The 19,634-nt window shown below is 36.1% G+C and overlaps 1 protein-coding gene across 2 annotated transcripts in view; it reads left to right on the top strand.

Moving 5' to 3' along the window:
- The first annotated feature begins 9,004 nt into the window (after positions 1–9,004).
- Positions 9,005–19,634, top strand: part of LOC123503529 (attractin-like protein 1) — a 97,059-nt gene continuing 86,429 nt past the window's right edge. The window contains exons 1-7 of one of the 2 annotated variants that reach the window (XM_045253368.1): positions 9,005–9,273; positions 12,150–12,350; positions 16,149–16,277; positions 16,958–17,151; positions 17,591–17,794; positions 18,369–18,448; positions 19,113–19,620. In XM_045253368.1, coding sequence (XP_045109303.1) covers positions 9,044–9,273; positions 12,150–12,350; positions 16,149–16,277; positions 16,958–17,151; positions 17,591–17,794; positions 18,369–18,448; positions 19,113–19,620 — 1,546 coding nt within the window. In that variant the 5' untranslated portion in view covers positions 9,005–9,043. The remainder of the gene's footprint in view (positions 9,274–12,149; positions 12,351–16,148; positions 16,278–16,957; positions 17,152–17,590; positions 17,795–18,368; positions 18,449–19,112; positions 19,621–19,634) is intronic. The other variant, XM_045253369.1, reaches the window with a different exon arrangement.

The raw sequence follows: 19,634 nt of genomic DNA, 5'->3' as shown, positions 1-19,634 counted from the left end.
AGTTCTTTCTCCTTGACATGATAGACTAATAATAAAAGAAAGTACAAAAATGTAGAAATTCCCTAACATTAATTTATGTGTATAGCACATCACCACCGACAAAGCACAAGCAGTATATATATATATATATATATATATATATATATATATATATATATATATATATATATATATATATATATATATATATATATATATATATTGCCTCTGCCAGTTGGGGGGACCTGAGGAGGTATTATGCTGATTTTCCCTGGAATGATTACTGTTTCCGTGTTAGAGACCCATCTCTTTGTACTGAACGCATAACAGAGGTGATAGTGTCTGGCATGAAGGTGTACATTCCTCTATCTTTTTCTCAACCTAAACCTTCCAAACCTTGGTTTAACACAGCCTCTTTTCATGCGATACATAATAGAGAGGTTGCCCACAAAAGGTACTTGAGCCTACCATCTCCTAAATCTCATGCACTTTATATTCTGCCTGGAATCATGCCAAGTCTGTTCTTCAACTTGCCAAACATTTTTTCATAAATAGAAAACGTCAAAATCTTTCAAGCTCCAACTCCCCTTGTAACTTCTGGCATCTGGCCAAAGACATCTCCAATAACTTTACTTCTTCGTCTTTCCCTTCTTTATTTCATCCTGATGACACCACTGCCATCTCATCTGTCTCTGAAGCTGGACTTTTCTCTCAAACCTTTGCTAACAACTCCACCTTGGATAATTCGGGGCTTGTTCCTCCCTCACCTCCTCCCTCTGACTATTTCATGCCTACAATTAAAGTTCTTTGTAATGATGTTATCCATGCCCTTGCTGACCTAAATCCTCGGAAGGCTTATGACCTGATACGGTTCCTCTTATTGTTCTCAAAAACTGTGCTTCCGTGCTTGCACCTTGCCTGGTCAAACTCTTTCAACTATGTCTATCGACTTCTACCTTCCCTTTTGCTGGAAGTTAGCCTACATTCAGCCTGTTCCTAAAAAGGGTTACCATTCTAATCCCTCAAACTACTGTCCTATAGCTTTAATCTCTTGATTGTCTAAAGTTTTTTAATCTATCTTCAATAGGAAGATTTTTAAACATGTCACTTCACAATGTGATCACCAGTATGGCTTCTGTCAAGGTTGCTTTACTGGTGATCTGGCATTCCTTACTGAGTCTTGGTCATCCTCTTTTAGAGATTTCGGTGAAACTTTTGCTATCATGTTAGAAATATCAAGAGCTTTTGATAGAATCTGGCACAAAGCTTTAATTTCAAAACTGCCCTCCTACGGTTTCTATCTTCTCTCTGCAACATTATCTCAAGTTTCCTTTCCAACTATTCTAAATCTATTAACAGGGATCTGTCCTATCACTCACTCTCTTTCTATTATTCATTAATGATCTTAACCAAATTTCTTGAACTATCCACTCCTATGCTGATGATATCACCCTACATCTTTCCATGTCTTTTCAGAGACAACCAACCGTTCAGGAAGTCATCAGATCATGCAGGGACACCACAGAATGCCTGACTTCTGATTTTTCTAAGATTTCTGATTGGGGCAGGGAAAACTTAGTAGTGTTCAATGTCTCAAAAACTCAATTCCTCCATCTGTCAACTTGACAACCTTCCAGGCAACTATCCCCTCTTCTTCAATGACACCCAACTGTCTCTCCCCACCCTCCGCACTGAATATCATCGGCCTGTCCTTTACTCATAGTCATAACTGGAAACTTCACATTTCATCTCTTGCTAAAACAGCTTCTATAAAGTTAGTCATTCTGCAGCGTCTCTGCCAGCTTTTCCTTGCCCTTCTAACTACTAACTCTGTACAAGTGCCTTATCTCTCCTTGTATGGAGTACTCTTTGCATGTTTTGGGGGGTTCTACTCACACAGTTTTATTAGATAGGGTGGAATCAAAAGGTTTTTTGTCTCATCAACTCCCCTCCTCTGACTGACTGTCTTCAGACTCTTTCTCAATGATGAAATGTTGTATCTCTATCTTTTATTGTTATTTTTATGCTAACTGCTCTATTGATCTTGCTAACTGCTTGCCTTCCCTCCTCCTGCAGCCTCTCTGCACAAGGCTATCTGCTTCCTCTCATCCCTATTTTGTCCAACTCTCTAATATAAGAGTTAACCAGTATTCTCAATCATTCATACCTTTCTCTGGTAAACTCTGGAACTCCCTGCCTGCTTCTGTATTTCCATTTCCTATGACTTGTCTTTTTTTGAAGAGGGAGGTTTCAAGACATTCGTCCCTGTCCTTTGGCTAATTCCTCTTTTAATCTTTTAATCTTTTAGGCACCTTGCAGTTTAAGTGGGCTTTATATATATATATATATATATATATATATATATATATATATATATATATATATATATATATATATATATATATATATATATATATATATATATATATATATATATTTGCTTTTGGCAAGTTTCCCACTTGCATAAAAGAAAAAAAAAATATATATATATATATATATATATATATATATATATATATATATATATATATATATATATATATATATATATATACCACAATTCAACTTAATGCAGTAAAATCTGAACAAACGTCTATATGTAGATCTTCCGCTGGAAGGGGGTTAATACTTAATATTGTGGTTTGGCCTTCAGACATGAGGAGAAGTTGTAGAAGCAAGTTTTTGGTCACTATGAGGCATAGACTGCACAATTCAGTGATGAAAATGACCAACTAAAATCCAGCCTTTTAAGAATCTCCTCTCAAATGGGTAAAATAAGAGAAAAGTACTGTAAGATACCTGGTAAGTCCTTTTGCTAGTACTACATAGAATACACTAATCACTAGTCAGAGTTAGTAACAAAGAGATCTAATCCAAAATGAATCCACCAATAACTGCAGCTCTTTTAGAAATATGATATTTCCCTATGTAATGCATCATTATTAAAGGCAGTAATTGAAGTGTATGTGTATTCATAAGCATGATTAGAATCACAAATGTAAAGTAGTGGATAGGGAGATAGTTAGTTTATACATCATTATATTCATTCCTCAGTTAAAACATTTGTTTATTTGCATGCATAGTTATACAGATTAATAGATAAATGTTATATATGTATAGAATTATTATCAAAGTTCAATGTATATGCACAATAACTATTCTAGTGTTATAATCATCCAGAATGTGATATCTAGTACTTCAAGTTTTACCAGACTATTGCTGGTACAGAAAAGTCAGTGGTTTGCTAAAAGTCTCACAAGCCTACATATAGTTACATTATAGAAACTCATGTCATGCTTCAGTCCAAAATGAATGAACTTGAGTAGAATAGAATGATTTATTATTGTAAAATATAATTCAATATTCATAGATAATTATGTAGGATGCAAATGTTTAATTCTGCTGTGCTTCCTTAGGAAAAGTATTAAAACCCAGACTTCTATATACTGATGAAAATACTTTTCTTTTTTTATATAAAATATTACTTTTTAGCACCTTGGTAACATTTTAGAGCATGACAGAGGTCAGTGAAGAATTTGGTAGATTTGAGAGCTGAAATAGAAAGGTAGAAATATCAAGTGGTGAACAAGATGCTTAAATACACTCATTATGAAAAATGCATGAATTAAAAAAAAGATCTAGTAAAATCACATGGCAAACTTGGATATTTTATGATAATACCCTCATAAGAGGTGGAGGGCTAAGATCTTAGGACAGACAATACCCTGTCAGCAGACTGTCGTTAGGAATAACATATACATACCTAGAAAAAAAAAAAACATTAATGCACTACAAAATACATGCATGCATTGCATTAACTGCGAAACCATTATATATTAGTGTTGGAAGGCTCAAGAGTGAAAGAAATGGAACAGATATGGAATATATATATATATATATATATATATATATATATATATATATATATATATATATATATATATATATATATATACATATATAATAGGTAATAAATGTGAAAGAATGGAACAAATAGGTAAGATCAGAGATTACCTGATTAAAAAAAGAGATGAAAGTGAAAACATGCAAACCAAGATATAATCATTAATGTCACATTTCCCATGAAACCGTAGTACCTAGCACGTGCGCACACACACACAAATGCAGTAAATAAGAAAAACTTCAAGACAGTGTGAAATGAATATGTTAAAATGAGGAAGGAAAAGGAGAGGAACTATGAAAAGGACATTGTCGAAAAATGCAAGGAGCAACTGAAATTGTTTTACAGATTCATCAACGGAAAAATAAGACAAAAAGAAACAATAGAAAGGTTAAAAAGAAATAACAGGATGGTGGAAGACCCAAAAAGTATGCCAGAACTGTTAAAATAGTAAATTTCAGGAGGTCTTTACTAAGAAATCAAAATTTGAAAGGCCGCAGGGTAATAGAGAGACCGTTTATATGAAAGAGATTAAAGTAACCAAGCTTGAAATAAAAGAGTTAATGAAGGAACTGGATGAAGAGAAGGCAATGGGACCGGATGAAGTCTCAGGCAGAATACTGGAAGAATGTAGGGAAGAACTAGCAAGTCCTATGTACAACATCATAATATGCTCAATAGAAAATGGAACAGTACCAGTAGAATGGAAAAGAGCTGAGGTGGTTCCCATATATAAGAGCGAAAGGAAGGAAGAACCTTTAAATTATAGACCGGTATCACTAACTAGATCTGTGAAAGAGTAATAAAGAAACAATGGAACAAATTTCTTGGAGACAACAAATTATCATCAAATAGCCAATTTGGTTTTAGAAAAGGTCGGTCGTGTGTAACAAATTTACTGAGTTTCTACTCTAGAATAATTGACAGAGTACAAGAGAGAGAGGGATAGGTTGACTGTATTTATTTGGATTTAAAAATGGCATTTGATAAAGTGCCACATGCAAGATTACTGTGGAAGTTAGAGAAGGGTGGCTTAAAAGGAAGCACATTGTGATGGATGGAAAATTATTTGAGGGGGAGAGAAATAAGGAAAGTAGTCAATGATATGAAGTCCAAGTGGAGAGCAGTAGAAAGCGGAGTGCCACAGGGGTCAGTATTGGTGCCAATACTTTTTTTTTCATATAGGTATATAAACAACATGCCAGAGGGAGTGAACAGCTACATAAATTTGTTTGCGGACGATGCAAAACTGTGTAGAGTTACAAAGCAAAAAGAGGATTGTGAAATACTGCAAGAAGACCTAAATATGATCTGGGAATGGAGTAAAAAGTGGGAAATGGAATTCAATGTGGACTAAAGCCATATCATGGAAATGGGAAAGAGTGAAAGACGACCAGTGGAAATCTATAAGATGGGAAATGGAGTAGAACTGGAGAAAGTAAAAAAGGAAAAGGATTTGGGAGTGACGATGAAAGAAAATAACCTACCGGTAAGCCATATTGATAGAATTTTCAGAGAGACATATAATTTGCTAAGGAATATTGGAATAGCATTTCACTACATGGACAAATATATGATGAAGAAATTGATAAATACTATAGTAAGACCCAGATTGGAATATGCAGGAGTAGTGTGGACCCCCCATAAAGAGAAAGACGTAAGGAAGTTGGAGAGACTACAAAAAATGGCTACAAGAATGGTTCCAGAATTTGAAGGGATGACATATGAGGAGAGACTAAAAAGCTATGGATCTACCAACCCTGGAACAGAGAAGAGAGAGAGGGGATCTGATACAAGTTTATAAATTGATTAACTGAATGGATCAAGTGGATAATGAGAAACTAATCCTGAGAGAAGAATATGACATTAGAAGCACAAGATCGCATAGTAAGAAACTGAGGAAGGGAAGATGTCTAAGATGTTAAAAAGTATAGTTTTCTGCAAAGATGTGTTGAGACTTGGAACAGTTTGAGTGAGGAAGTGGTGTCGGCAACGAGTGTTCATGGTTTTAAAGAAAAATTGGATAAGTGTAGATATGGAGATGGGGCCACATAAGTGTAAAGCCCAGGCCCTGTAAAACTACAACTATGTAAAAACTAGGTAAATACACACACAAACACACACTTCTTTGGAAACTAGAGAACATAGGAGGACTGCATGGAACCTTGCTAGAATGGACAAGAGATTATTTGAAGGAGAGAGAAATGGGAACTGTGATCAGAGATACATACTCATCTTGGAGTAAAGTAAGTAGCGGGGTGCCACAAGGGTCAGTGTTAGCTCCCATTATATTTCAAATTTATGTAAACGACATTTGGATTGGAGTAAACAGCTATATGAATTTATTTGCTGATGATGCAAAGTTGCTAAAAGTTATCAAAACCAGAGAGGACTGTATACTGCTACAGGAAGATTTAAATAAGATCTATGAATGGAGCAGTAAGTGGAAATTGGAGTTTATTGCCAAGAAATGTCACATAATGGAACTAGGAAAGAGTAAGAGAAGACCAGTATGGAACTATCTGATGGGAGAGGAGCAAATAATGAAGACTGAAGAGGAAAAAGATCTTGGAGTGATCATACAAGAAAGTCTGAGCCCTGATAAACACATAAACAAGATATTTGGACTATCATATAGAATGTTGATTAATATAAGACTGGCATTTCATTACATGGATAAAGATATGATGAAAAAAATCATCACAAGCATGATACGCCCAAGGCTGGAATATGCAGCAGTGGTATGGTCTCCGAGTTCTAAAAAAGATATAAGAAAACTGGAAAGGATACAGAAGATTGCTACAAAGATGGTGCCGGAATTAAAGGACCTCACATATAAAGAACGACTGAAGGTAATGGGACTGCCAACCTTACAAGATAGAAGAGAACGAGGGCACTTATTGACAATGTATAAGATAGTAAATGATATTGAAAAGAAAGACAAAGAAGGCCCGGTGCTGTTGGCAAAGGAGACTGATTAAACTACAGAAAGGCTGATACTGAGAACCTCAAAAATTATTTTAAAAACATTAAAAGGGAGGAGATGGAAAACTCACAGATGATGCAAGAGAAATATAACTTATTTCTGGAAATATAGAAAACAGGTGTCAGGGCATATGTCCCGAAATATAGACCTAAAGAAGAAGGAAAGAAAGATTGGTTTAATGCAAGGTGTGCTCGGGCAAAGGAGAAAAGAGATGGAGCATAGAAAAGGTGGAGTAGAAATAGAAATCCAGAAAATAAGGAAAATTTCAAGGCAGCGAGAAATGAATATGCTAAGGTGAGGAAGGAAGAAGAAAGGAACTATGAAAAGGACATTGTCGAAAAATGTAAGGAGCAACCAAAATTGTTCTACTGATTCATAAATGGAAAAATAAGGCAAAAAGAAACAATAGAAAGGTTTAAAGGAGAGAACGGGATGGTGGGAAACCCAAAAAGTATGGCAGAACTGTTAAATAGTAAATTTCAGGAGGTCTTTACTAAGGAATCTAAATTCAAAAGACCACAGGGTAATAGAGAAATAATCTATATGAAAGAGATTAGAGTAACCAAGCTAGAAATGAAATAGTTGATGACGGAATTAGATGAAGTAAAGGCAATGCGACCGGATGAAGTCTCAGGCAGAATATTAAAAGTATGTAAGGAAGAACTAGCAAGTCCTATATACAACATCATAAAATGCTCTATAGAAAATGGAACTATCAGTAGAATGGAAAAGAGCTGAGGTAGTTCCCATATATAAGAAAGGAAGGAAGGAAGAACCTTTAAATTACAGACCAGTATCACTAATCAATTTACTATATAATATGCAAGATGTGTGAAAGAATAATAAAGAAACAATGGATCGAGTTTCTTGAAGACAACAAGGTCGGTTGTGTGTAACAAATTTACTGAGTTTCTACTCTAGAATAGTTGATAGAGTACAAGAGAGAGAGGGATGGATTGACTGTATTTATTTGGATTTAAAAAAGGCATTTGATAAAGTGCCACATGAAAGATTACTGTGGAATTTAGAGAAGGGTGGCTTAAAAGGAAGCACATTGAGATGGATGGAAAATTTGTTGAGGGGAGAGAAATAAGGATGGTAGTTAAAGATATGAAGTCCAACTGGAGAGCAGTAGAAAGCAGAGTGCCACAGGGGTCAGTATTGGCGCCAATACTATTTCTCACATATATAAATGACATGCCAGAGGGAGTGAACAGCTACATGAATCTGTCATGGAAATAGGAAAGAGTGAAAGACGACCAGTGGGAATCTATAAGATGGGAGATGGAGTAGTAGAAAAAGTAAAAAAGGAAAAGGAATTGGGAGTTACAATAGAAGAAAACAATCAACCGGTAAGCCATATTGATAGAATTTTTAGAGAGAAATATAATTTGCTAAGGAATATTGGATTAGCATTTCACTACATGGACAAAGAAATGATGAAGAAATTGATAAGTACTATAATAAGACCCAGATTGGACTATGCAGGAATTGTGTAGACCACCTATAAAAAGAAACACATAAGGAAGTTGGAGAGACTACAAAAAATGGCTACAAGAATGGTTCCAGAATTTGAAGGGATGACATATGGAGAGACTAATAAAAGCTATGGATCTACCAACCCTGGAACAGAGAAGAGAGAGCGGGGATCTGATACAAGTTTATAAATTGATTAACAGAATGGATTAAATGGATAATGAGAGACATATTAGCACAAGATCGCATAGTAAAAAACTGAGGAAGGGAAAATGTCTGAGAGATGTTAAAAAAGTATAGTTTCCTGCAAAGATGTGTTGAGACTTGGAACAGTTTGAGTGAGGAAGTGGTGTCAGCAAAGAGTGTACATAGCTTTAAAGAAAAATTGGATAAGTGTAGATATGGAGACGGCCGGGGCCACACGAGCGTAAAGCCCACAGGCCTTGTAAAACTACAACTAGTTAAATACAACTAGGTAAATACACACACACTAATAATAATAATAAACAGTAATCATAACAATATTCCTTAGGCCCAATATATCGCACGTTTTACGTGCGGGACAATATGAGCCTTAATAGCGCATGCGCAGAAGGCCAACCCGTCAGAATTCTCGCAGCCCAAAGGATTTCGCATGACAGGCGACAGCGGCCTCAATGTTTGGTGCGTGACGTCACAGTTGCGGAAATGGCAGATCCAAGATGGCAGCGGATCTCCAGAAATTCTTGTTCAAATCGAAGTTTTTAAGGAAATCCGAGCCCTTGAGGACAAAAATATTAGTGTTAGTGTTACTAGGATGCTCGCTTGTGTGTGCGGGAGGACAGGAGGAGTGTAATGATTTGTGCAAACACGGGAAATGCGTGGACGAACAGTGTATATGTGACCCGGGGTGGAAAGGCCCGCAATGTCAGTGGTGCGAGGGCAGAGTGAGGTGAGATTTTCTTCCTGTTACTTCCCTTGTTTTTTTTTTCTCCTTTTGCTGCCATCTGATTGTAACCTATGTATACCATGACTTCACCAGCATGTAAGTCTGAGTTCAGTGGTTATCAGCATGGTGACACGGGCTGGTTTTGTGACTCGGCCCATCCCCGTCACTCTCCTTGTCATTTCACGCTTCATGTCCACCACATATTGCATGTAGACGCTTATTTCTCGTCAGCAGCAGTTTTGATGTTCCCGCATTTGGTTGGGTGTGTTCCAGGGTTTGTGGGTCAACACAATGTGGGATTTCCCCTTCCAGGCCGACAATGTCACCCGATCACCTGACACTGACAGCTCTTTGTTTTCTATTTTTCCGCGGCTGGCTGACTGCGGTACGGTTCTTGCCCCACGGTCCAGGGTGTTCTGGCTCATTTATGGCTGCCTGAAGTGCCCAGGGTGATGAGAGCAGTACTCATTTGTGACTAGTAGAAGTAATATGGTCTTCACTTTCTAACTAGAGAGTGAATTCTCCAGTGATTTTTTTTTTTCAGTCTTCTTTCTTTTGTGTTTTCTTTTCTGCTGCTTCTGTCATTGTCTTCATTCCTTCCCCACATCCGTTTTGAAATCAGCTAGATCCACATAAAAAAAAAAAAAAAAAAAATTGGGCATTGTTAACCCTGGTCTGTTATGAACTCCTTATTTGCTTAGGACATTTCCTTTCTGCATCATTCTTGGTATTTATTTTACTTAAGTAAATATTGTATGGCCAAAGGAGGACGCTAACATCATTGTGTATTAGTATTATTATGATTATTTAAGTAACTCATAACTTAGAAAAAACTATAGATGTGTGTCTCTGAACTCAGTCTTAGCATACCAAGCTGTTATGAAAGAAAATAACCAAACTTGATAAGAGAGAGAGGACAGTCTCATAGTGTTGTTGAGTATGTGCCTCACCTTGTTGTAATCAGTAGGCTCCAACCTCTTCACATTATCATCTTTTAGTAGGTCTGGCCTTATGGGTGCCAACCATTGCCTCCTTTCACCTGACATGTACTCTGCAGTCCATCTTTCATTCTCCTGGAGAGTCCTGTCAGTAATTATTAGAATTATTATTGAATCCCACAATTTCATCCCACACCTGACATTTGTTGTTGTGCTGAATCTTGCTTCTCCACCTGCTCATGGTAATAGTAGATTGATGCTCTACAGTCACTTTCCTCACCTTTGATTTCATTGTTTGGTTCCAGATGTCAGTATTCCAAATCAAACCAGTTAAGAGTTACATTTTTCTGATTGGCCATTATATCACTTCATTATTTGTGTTCCCAAATGCCACACACTGCATAAGGTAGGGTTACGTTCATGTTCCGTGTATAATCCACAAGGTCAAACAACACTATTATTGGTGTACTGTTGTACTGCTAATAACTATGTTTGTCATGCTTACATTAACTCCCAAGCCTCTGGATATCACATATAACCTACTAATCACATTTAGTCCTTACTGAATGTTATAGAAAGTAGTTTATCTTATATATTTCTCTATCTTTAATCAGCAAAATTGTCAGGGAAAGCAGTTCATGTCAGTCTTGTAGCCAGACTTATGGGTTGAAATAGTTGGCAGCATAGGAAAATATTAGATTATGCTAGTATATAGCTATATAATAAGTTTCAATAGATGGGATTGTTTGTCTTTCATTGTGACATAAGTTACTTTGTGTATTATCTCTCTCTCTCTCTCTCTCTCTCTCTCTCTCTCTCTCTCTCTCTCTCTCTCTCTCTCTCTCTCTCTCTCTCTCTCTCTCACCCCTTTTCAATTTACATACTAAGAAAATTGAGAGCCAGTTGTATGTGGAAGAATATTTTGATGAACTGGCATAACATTTAGTTGACTAAAAAGTGTCAGGTTATGCATTTAGGTAAAGGCAACACAAACTTTAGCTATGAGATGGAGGGATGTTGGCTAAAGGCAGCAGAGGAAGGAAAGGATTTAGGAGTAGTGATAGACAGGACTATGAAATTTTCAAAGCAATGTTTAGAAGCAAGAAATAGGGCAAATAGGATCCTGGGTTTTATAAATAGAAATGTTAGTTATAAAAGTAAGGAAGTGGTGCGTAGCTTATATAATTCCTATGTTAGGCCCCATTTAGAGTATTGCATACAGGCCTGGTCACCCCATTATAGGCAGGATATCAACATGTTAGAAGCAGTTCAGAGAAGAGCAACTAGGATGATACCAGCATTAAAGCGACTGGAGTATAGAGATAGATTAAAGGAATTAAACATGTTTTCATTTGAGAGGAGATGTATAAGAGGATATGATAGAGTTATTTAAAATGTTCTCAGATACAAACTACATAGATGTGAGATCTTTCTTTACCTTAGAGGAGGGAAATAGGACTAGAAATCATGGCAGGAAGATTAGAAAGCAAGGCTGCAGGTTAGATATAAGAAAATATTTCTTTAGTCATAGGGTGGTAGACTTCTGGAATGCATTGCCAGAGAGGGTTGTAAATAGCACTAGTTTGACAATGTTTAAAAACAGATTATATAAGCACTTAAATTTCTTAGATTTATAATTATGTATAGCTCTGCATGATAGTTTTTATAAGAAATTTACTATAGTTAAACAAGACATGATCCCCATGTATGGGAATCACAGATTGTAGAGGATTTCGCTTTAGGACTTAGCCCTGTTAATGGGCCAAATATTTAAAATTAGTATATAATGTATTGTGTACTTGTAAGTGTATCTTTAAGTACTGATGACGAGGTCGCTGTGCGACTGAAACAGGATAACCTAGATGGGCCCTGGTGGCCCTTTGTTATCCTATTATTTATGTTATGTTATGTTATTTATTTTTTCTTTTCCTTTCCTGTCAGATTAATGTCAAATTCAAGTGTGATAACTGATGGGTCAGGAAACTACTCTACAGACACTCAGTGCACATGGCTGATAGACTCTGGCCAAGTCAATGCCTCCATCCGCCTCCACCTGGATCACTTTGCCACAGAGTGCTCGTGGGATCACTTGTATGTCTTTGATGGTGACAGCATCTATGATCCTCTCCTGGCTGTGTTTAGGTGAGTGTTTCCTTTCCCTGGATTACATAATTATGATATTATATAACCTTTGACCATATTTAAGATAAAGATTCCCAGTGTCACTACAGCAAAAATTGAATTGGTTAAACTAACAGTGTTGTCAATCCTTCTTCTGTCTTTCTTTAATATTTTCAACACTGTCAGACATTTAATGAGGTTAAATATTTTTAGAACCACATTTCTTCAAAATTTAAAAACTCAACATGTCATCTTTGAGATGCAACCGTGCATCTTGCAGTCAACAAACTTCAGGAAGGCTATAAGTATTAAGGAAGATTACTTTCATCTACAGTGATATTTGTCACAAGTTCATTATTTGAAAATGTATTGTTATGAACAAAGCAATGAAGATGTAGCAACATTCAGTAGGGATATTTACAAAGGCAGTGATAACCCACAAACTATAAGTTGTAATGTTGCTGAATGGTAGAAGTGACAGGATGTCCAGATGTTATCATGTCTGTTTGCCCATCTTTCTGTTTATCAAGTTAGTGGAAGATTAACCAAAAGTAAAGTGATGTTATTTCAACTTCAGACATTAATGTCAAGCATTTACTTCACTACATAAGTTTTGTAAGCAGCTGCTGGGCAGTGTGAGAGAATTGTGAAGTGTTGAATGCATTAATAAGTCTATAGCAAATATTCATAGGTAATAATAAACTGAGGCTGTGATTAAGGATAAGTGTTTCTATAAATAGTGAAAGGCATCACTTATTTGATGTTTTTATCCAAAGCTTGCTACTGTTCATTGAACATTTACTATCAATATTATACAAATGGATCACTGGATGCATTATTAATTTTGAATGGCCTAGGTTAGACCTGATTTTCAATTATTAAGAGTACTATGCACCAGGTTGGAATTTGAAGGGGAAAGAAAAGAACAGATCAGACCTCAAGAAGAAACCATAATCAAGATTGCATCAGGGAGGTGTCATTTCAAAGGCTACATCTCCTAACCCTTTACCAGAACCAGTCCTTCTTATTCTCATATCCTCATAACAGGGTGCAAGACGGTCAAATCAATTTTACATAGTAATGGACCAACCATAAGTGACTTCTGCTGTGTTCACCATCTATTACTTATGTACTTATTACTGCTTGGGGAACTTTCCTCATGATATGGATTTCTTTTTTATCTATAGTGGTTGTGGATTTGAAGTTCTACTATGTGACACTACCATTGTATTTTTGAGTTCAAGAGAACCATTGTCAGATCTAATCCAATGAAGTGTTCCCTTATTGTCAAGGTATAAATTAATAAGCTCTCATCTAGTGTGGGAACATCTCTAAGTGAACTGTTTGTGAGACAGTTACACCTTTTCACTAAGACCCAAAGAGCGTCATCTTTGGAATATGTGAATGGTTTCTATGGGGCGTAGAGATAGACCTGCTTATCTGTCAGGTTGAAGTACTGTCTTGCAACAAGTCAGGATTCTGTCAAGTACTTTCAGGAATATAAGAATCCAGTATTTCTCAGGCAAAGCAGTTAAAGTAGCCTTATGTCCAGTATCCGGATTTTACTGCACTATATATAAGTTTTGTAGCTACGTATGCTTTGTTGCTCTGAATTAGTGAACCCTAATTTGGAACAGTATTTTTTCCTATTGATTCATTTACATTTAATGGGCTGTTAGAAAGCACTGCAGAAGTGGTGTGTGTAGTTAGGCATTGCAATCTAAACTAGGGTCCTACTGTAGAAAGTAACAGCATGTAACTTAAAATTGATGTCAGGTACTGAAATCTATTAATTCATCAGTGTCATGTTTATTTGTTTTACTCTGTTAAGCAGTCCCATAAATAGAGGGACTTTTCTCGGACACCAAAGAGGGACTGCATCATGAAGATGTTTCCTGACTGACTAGGACTTTTGTGATTAATGAATAATTGCTGAGTCTTTGGCAGCAGCACAGGTTTCACTGAAAATCTTCTGAGAGGATGTTTAAGGTTCAGTGATTAAAATCTAATGATCACCATTGGATTATCCAAATGAAATCTTTCACTGATCAGATGGATGGAAGACTGCAAGCTGATAGACATTTAGCAATTCAGTGAGGAGACTCAAAGCACAGGAAATAAAATAAAATAATTAATTAATGCTCTTAGATCATTAGTTTGGAGGACTGAGTTCTCATCACTCACATGAATAGATTAAATACAGGCAAACCTTCAGCAAGAATGAATGGTGGATGTTTGTAGAAATTAAAAGGTTTGACCAAACATAAAAGTATAAGCATAGAAGCAGTTTCATAGGACAATAGAATGGGGCTCATCAAGATCATAAGCCTTTATGGGTTCACTCTTATTTAGAAGCATATAGTTAGGAGATTTGGAGATAGAGATGAAGAAGAAGAACATGTCATAATCATCCAATTGTGAATTTATCTGTAGAAATAGAATATAAAGGAGGAGTCCCTTAATGTACAGGAAAGGGACCGAGAAAATGTGTGCATATATTGAAACACATTAAACAAATAATAGAACCTTATGTTATAAATAAATAAATTAAGATTGAAACTGGGACCCACCATGACTGACCCCTGAGACCCCGCCCCCCCAACATAAGGGTCACCATATCAATCATTCCCGCACTGTGTTCTTTATGGCATCGTTACATTTCACCATGTTATGCACTGTGGACTCATTAATAGAGTAAAATCTGCATACTTCACAGAACTCTTCACCTGCCTCAACCGTGGCTATGATGTCTAGTTCCTCTTGAAGTGAAAATATTTTACATTTCTTGATAGCTATACCTGTAACATGCTTCACTTTGGAAGGAGCCATATTCACAAACCTAGAAAGATCACAAATATTATGTATTACCAACCTACAAAGGTAAAAAATATCATAATGCTTAGCAAATGTGAAACATGAAACACTAACACTGACAAGATGGAAGTGAAACAACTTGGCTGGGCAAAAAGAAGCATAGCATTGAACTGTCTTGTTGGTCCTTTGTTATGTAATGTTTAATTTATATATTTTGACATTTAATCATTATTTTTGTTGTTAGAATATGATTTCTTAATATCTTTTATTCTATTTTATTGTTTTTGGCAGAAAATTTATATATTTTAGCAAAAATGTTTTGTTCTCAAATGAAAGTTTCTTTCGCCAAGTGCACATAAAGTTGGAAATTTTGCACATTGTTAAAGTGATGGAAACAAAGTGAGGGTGCGCATAAAGCTGAAAATGCATTGATGGAGTTGTGCACTGAAAGAGGACCCATGTATCTATTTAATGTGGCATAATTGTGTAGAAACAGAATATATTTGTTGTGGTATAATTCTGTAAAAATAGAATGTATTTATTGCTTTACACTCTTTGGCCATGTTAGAAGAATGCTGCTTCCATTTTGTCCATCCATCTTGAAGTAACTACCAGAGACAGAGAGAGGGTACTTGGAATCCTCCTCCTTCAAATTGTCATTTGCTCAGTGAGATAGGGCATTATTTCTTGTCTTGACAGTCCCCTTTAATTAAAGAGGATGTTAGTCCAGTTTATAGATACTTAGGTATACATACCAATAAGTGATACATGTACTAATAAAATTCCCCAAAATTAGAGATTAGTTAAGAAGTGTGGATGTCTTCTTTCCAAATAAAGGGAGTCTTTTTGTATTCATTCAGAAGTGTCTTATCATTCATATTAGGATGCAAAGGTTTCTTTCTACTTTTAATTTTGTTATATGATTATTTTTGTTGTATGATCTTTAATTATTTTGTTGCTGTTTTGGTTAGTGTGCTCATGAATCTCTTTCTTCCTTGGTCACAGTGGCATGGTGGTGCAGGACAACTACCATGTTCCTCACATCCCTGAGGTGGTGGCAAGGTCAGGCTCTGCATTACTCTATTTCTACTCTGATGCTGCATATAACCTCACAGGATTCAAAATATCTTACAGGTAAGTTTGTTGACTCTTTACAAAAATTGTCATTACCATACTTGTATGTAATAGTTCTGTTAGCTATGTTGGTTATAGTGACTCATAACAGGTGTCCTTCATTCTGGAAACTGAAAGAACAAAGATGTGTTGTCATTATATCCAGATGATAATGGAAATTGCAGAATATGGCAGAAGTGAGAGGGTTGTTTTCATTATAAAATGCTTAAAAACTTCAAATATTGCACATTTCTTAGGCAAATCCTGCATACTGCAGCCTGGTGGCCAGTGAAAGAACTGAGTCACTCACAATGTTTCACTTCACAGAGAATGTGTATTCCAGGTTTTCCAGAAAACTGTTTGAACATAAGCCTGTCTCAATGACTGGCACCAGACCTATCACAATGTCTGATTTTGATCATTCAAGCCTTGTTGTTCAATATTTCCCACTCCAGAAAGCAAATATTTCAGGTTATGTTTTGGGGAGTAATCTTTTAAGTTTGAAATATTTCACCAAGTTATAGTTACATGGCATATATTGCCTTATGTTGTTACCACAGTAATGATCATCTAGCCATTGTTTTTTTATGTAAGTGGTGAAATAATGTTAGTATTGTTATATATCATGAGTTTATTGGTGACTCATTTGATACACATCACATATATTTTGCAGAAAATTTAGAAAAGACGTTCTGTTACAGAATCAATGGGTGTCCGAGAACTGTTGGAGGGGAAGAATGTTCTGGACATGGTGTTTGTCTGGATGGTATTTGTACCTGTAATGCTGGGTGGGGTGGCCCTGCTTGCTCTGTGCGTGTGTGTCCTGAGGGCTGCTCAGGAAATGGCCAGTGTAATCCTGAGGAACATCGATGCCAGTGTCATTCTGGTTATACTGGTGAGAGCCAAAGGTTATTTGGTTTGTGCTGCATCTATTGATACATTTCTTTATAAGGAACTAAGATACAATATTAATCATCTTCAAGAAATTCTTTCAATATGATGTGATCATGTGTTACTGGAGATCTTAATGGCAAAGAAAGAAATTATTGGGATAGTAGCCATTGTTAGTGTGTGATGATGATTAACTATGATTCCATAGCTACCTTTTCATTTCCCTTGCAGAGAGACAACTAAGGCCTTTAGCTCGTGAAATGTATTGAAGTATACCCTCTATGTTTCCTACAGTTTTACAGTTCCTTTATGCAGGGTGTAGGAAGTATATGGCAGTATCCTTTCAACTCAGCTGGAGGTGTTCAGTCTGGCCTGTCATCTTAGTAATGTATATTGCAGTTGTTTGGCTGCATCTGATGATATTTGTGTATATGCATTTCTAGGTGCAGACTGCAGCCAGGTAGTAGAGGCTGGGTGGTGGGAGGTGGTGGGTCATGACATCACCAGCCAATTGACCCATTCCAATCCTGCCTCAACTTTACTAGAGAGATCCTCTCACACCACTGTTCTCATTGATGACATGGTGTGGGTCATAGGGGGTTACTCTTTTACTGACCGACCCTTCATTCTCAAGTATGACATATATGGTATGTATACACTTAAATTTGGGTGAAGAATGAATTTTTATGGTATTAAGAAATAACAGCATACAATATTTCTCTTTCTTAAAGCTTTTATATTCAAATGTTTTATATTGCATCAACTCCCAAATTATAAACAAGTTGGTAAGAATTTATCTTAGAACAGGTTTTTTCTTAAGAAAAGTCTTTAGTTCTATTTTATGATGCTTGATTTGTAATTGTGATATGTAAAGGCAAACATTCTTATCACTCTGCTTTATGAAGTTTAATTGTTTTCATTGGTAAACTTTGAACAGAGGTAGAAAGGAGAACAATATCTCACCTCCATAGGTGTGTTTCAAAGACCCAATAGAAGTTTTCTTAGACATCATCTTTACACTTACCAGTATTTATAATCCCATTATCTAAATGCTTTGATGGTAAGATTTTGGTAGGAAGGTTGCATACCTTGTTTGCTATAGAATAGATAGATTAAAGGATAAAAATATTAAACATGTATAGAGATATGCCTGGTATAGATATGTCACAATTTTGTTTAATTGAACATTCTTAATTTTGGTTAATTGAAGATTTTTACTAGGTGACAAGTGGATTGCTGTAAACAGTACGAGCATTAAGAAGCCAATGTACAGATATGGACACACCACTGTTGTGTATAATGTAAGTTGATCTGTTATCTATTGTATATTCTTATCTCCTGAAGAGTAAATATTACACTTTCATAGAGTAGGTGCAGATATCACCAGCAAATGAAATGATACATGAACCACTGTCATGATGTCATCCATGTCCATTATCATTAGCTACTTAAAAGATTGCTTTGATTTATGCCTTTAACATTTTTCTTTAAGGCATTATTGTCATTATGATTGTAATTATCTAGAGACTGAGACATTAGAATGCCTGCAAATGTGTATGTATGTATACATGTAGACAGGTATTTTCTCAAGATGGGGACATAAGCTTGGTGTAGTTGATAAATGATTACCACCACCACCCCATGTCATATCATAGAGTACAGTTTGTGTTAAGATTCAAGAAATCTTAAGAACATTTCATCAATATGATAATGATAGTGGATGGTTAGAGTAAGTAGTCATGTATTTATTTTTTTATTTGTCTATTAGTTTATTTATATCTATTTATTTATCTGTTAATTAATTTATTTATTATTATCACTTTTTTATTAATAGTTTTTCTTTGTCTTTAAGTCTGGACATTACATTAATTATGGTGATGATGGTTATATGTAGTGTTTAGAAAAATGGATAGAATCCCTTTATCGTATAACTAAGGTAACCTTTGTATTGTCTGGATTTGACAGGGTTCAATATACATGTATGGGGGCATGAAGGCAGATGGAAATATAACTCATGAGCTGTGGCGTCTGGATACTCAAACTCTGAAATGGTCCCTGATACCAAAACGAGTTGGTCGAGGTGGAAGAGGAGGTGGTGGACGCTCTGGGAATGGAAGGAGGAACAGACAAGGACGCAAAGAGAGGAACAGACGCAATAATCGAAATGGGAAGAATAAAGATGACAAGTCGAATAGTAATGGCAGAGAATGGAGAGAAGAGGAGGAGGAACAGGAGCAAGAAAATGAAGAAGGGAAAGCAAACAAGGAAAATGATGAAGGGGAAGAGAAGGAGGGGCACCAGAGAAAAAATAGGAGTGGTGGCTGCTCACATGCTCCTGGACCATGTGCTCCTATCCAATGCGTGGGTCACGCATCAGTCGTTGTGCAGAAGGGCACAGAAAACATCATGTTGGTCATTTTTGGTCACTCTTCTGTTTATGGTTACTTGAATACTGTCCAGGAATATAACTTAGGTAAGCTGTTACTT

Source organism: Portunus trituberculatus, chromosome 14 (assembly GCF_017591435.1).
Source record: "Portunus trituberculatus isolate SZX2019 chromosome 14, ASM1759143v1, whole genome shotgun sequence".
Lineage (NCBI taxonomy): Eukaryota > Metazoa > Arthropoda > Malacostraca > Decapoda > Portunidae > Portunus > Portunus trituberculatus.
The sequence above is the reverse complement of the archived record's forward strand: the minus strand, read 5'-3'. Positions and strand labels throughout refer to the sequence as shown.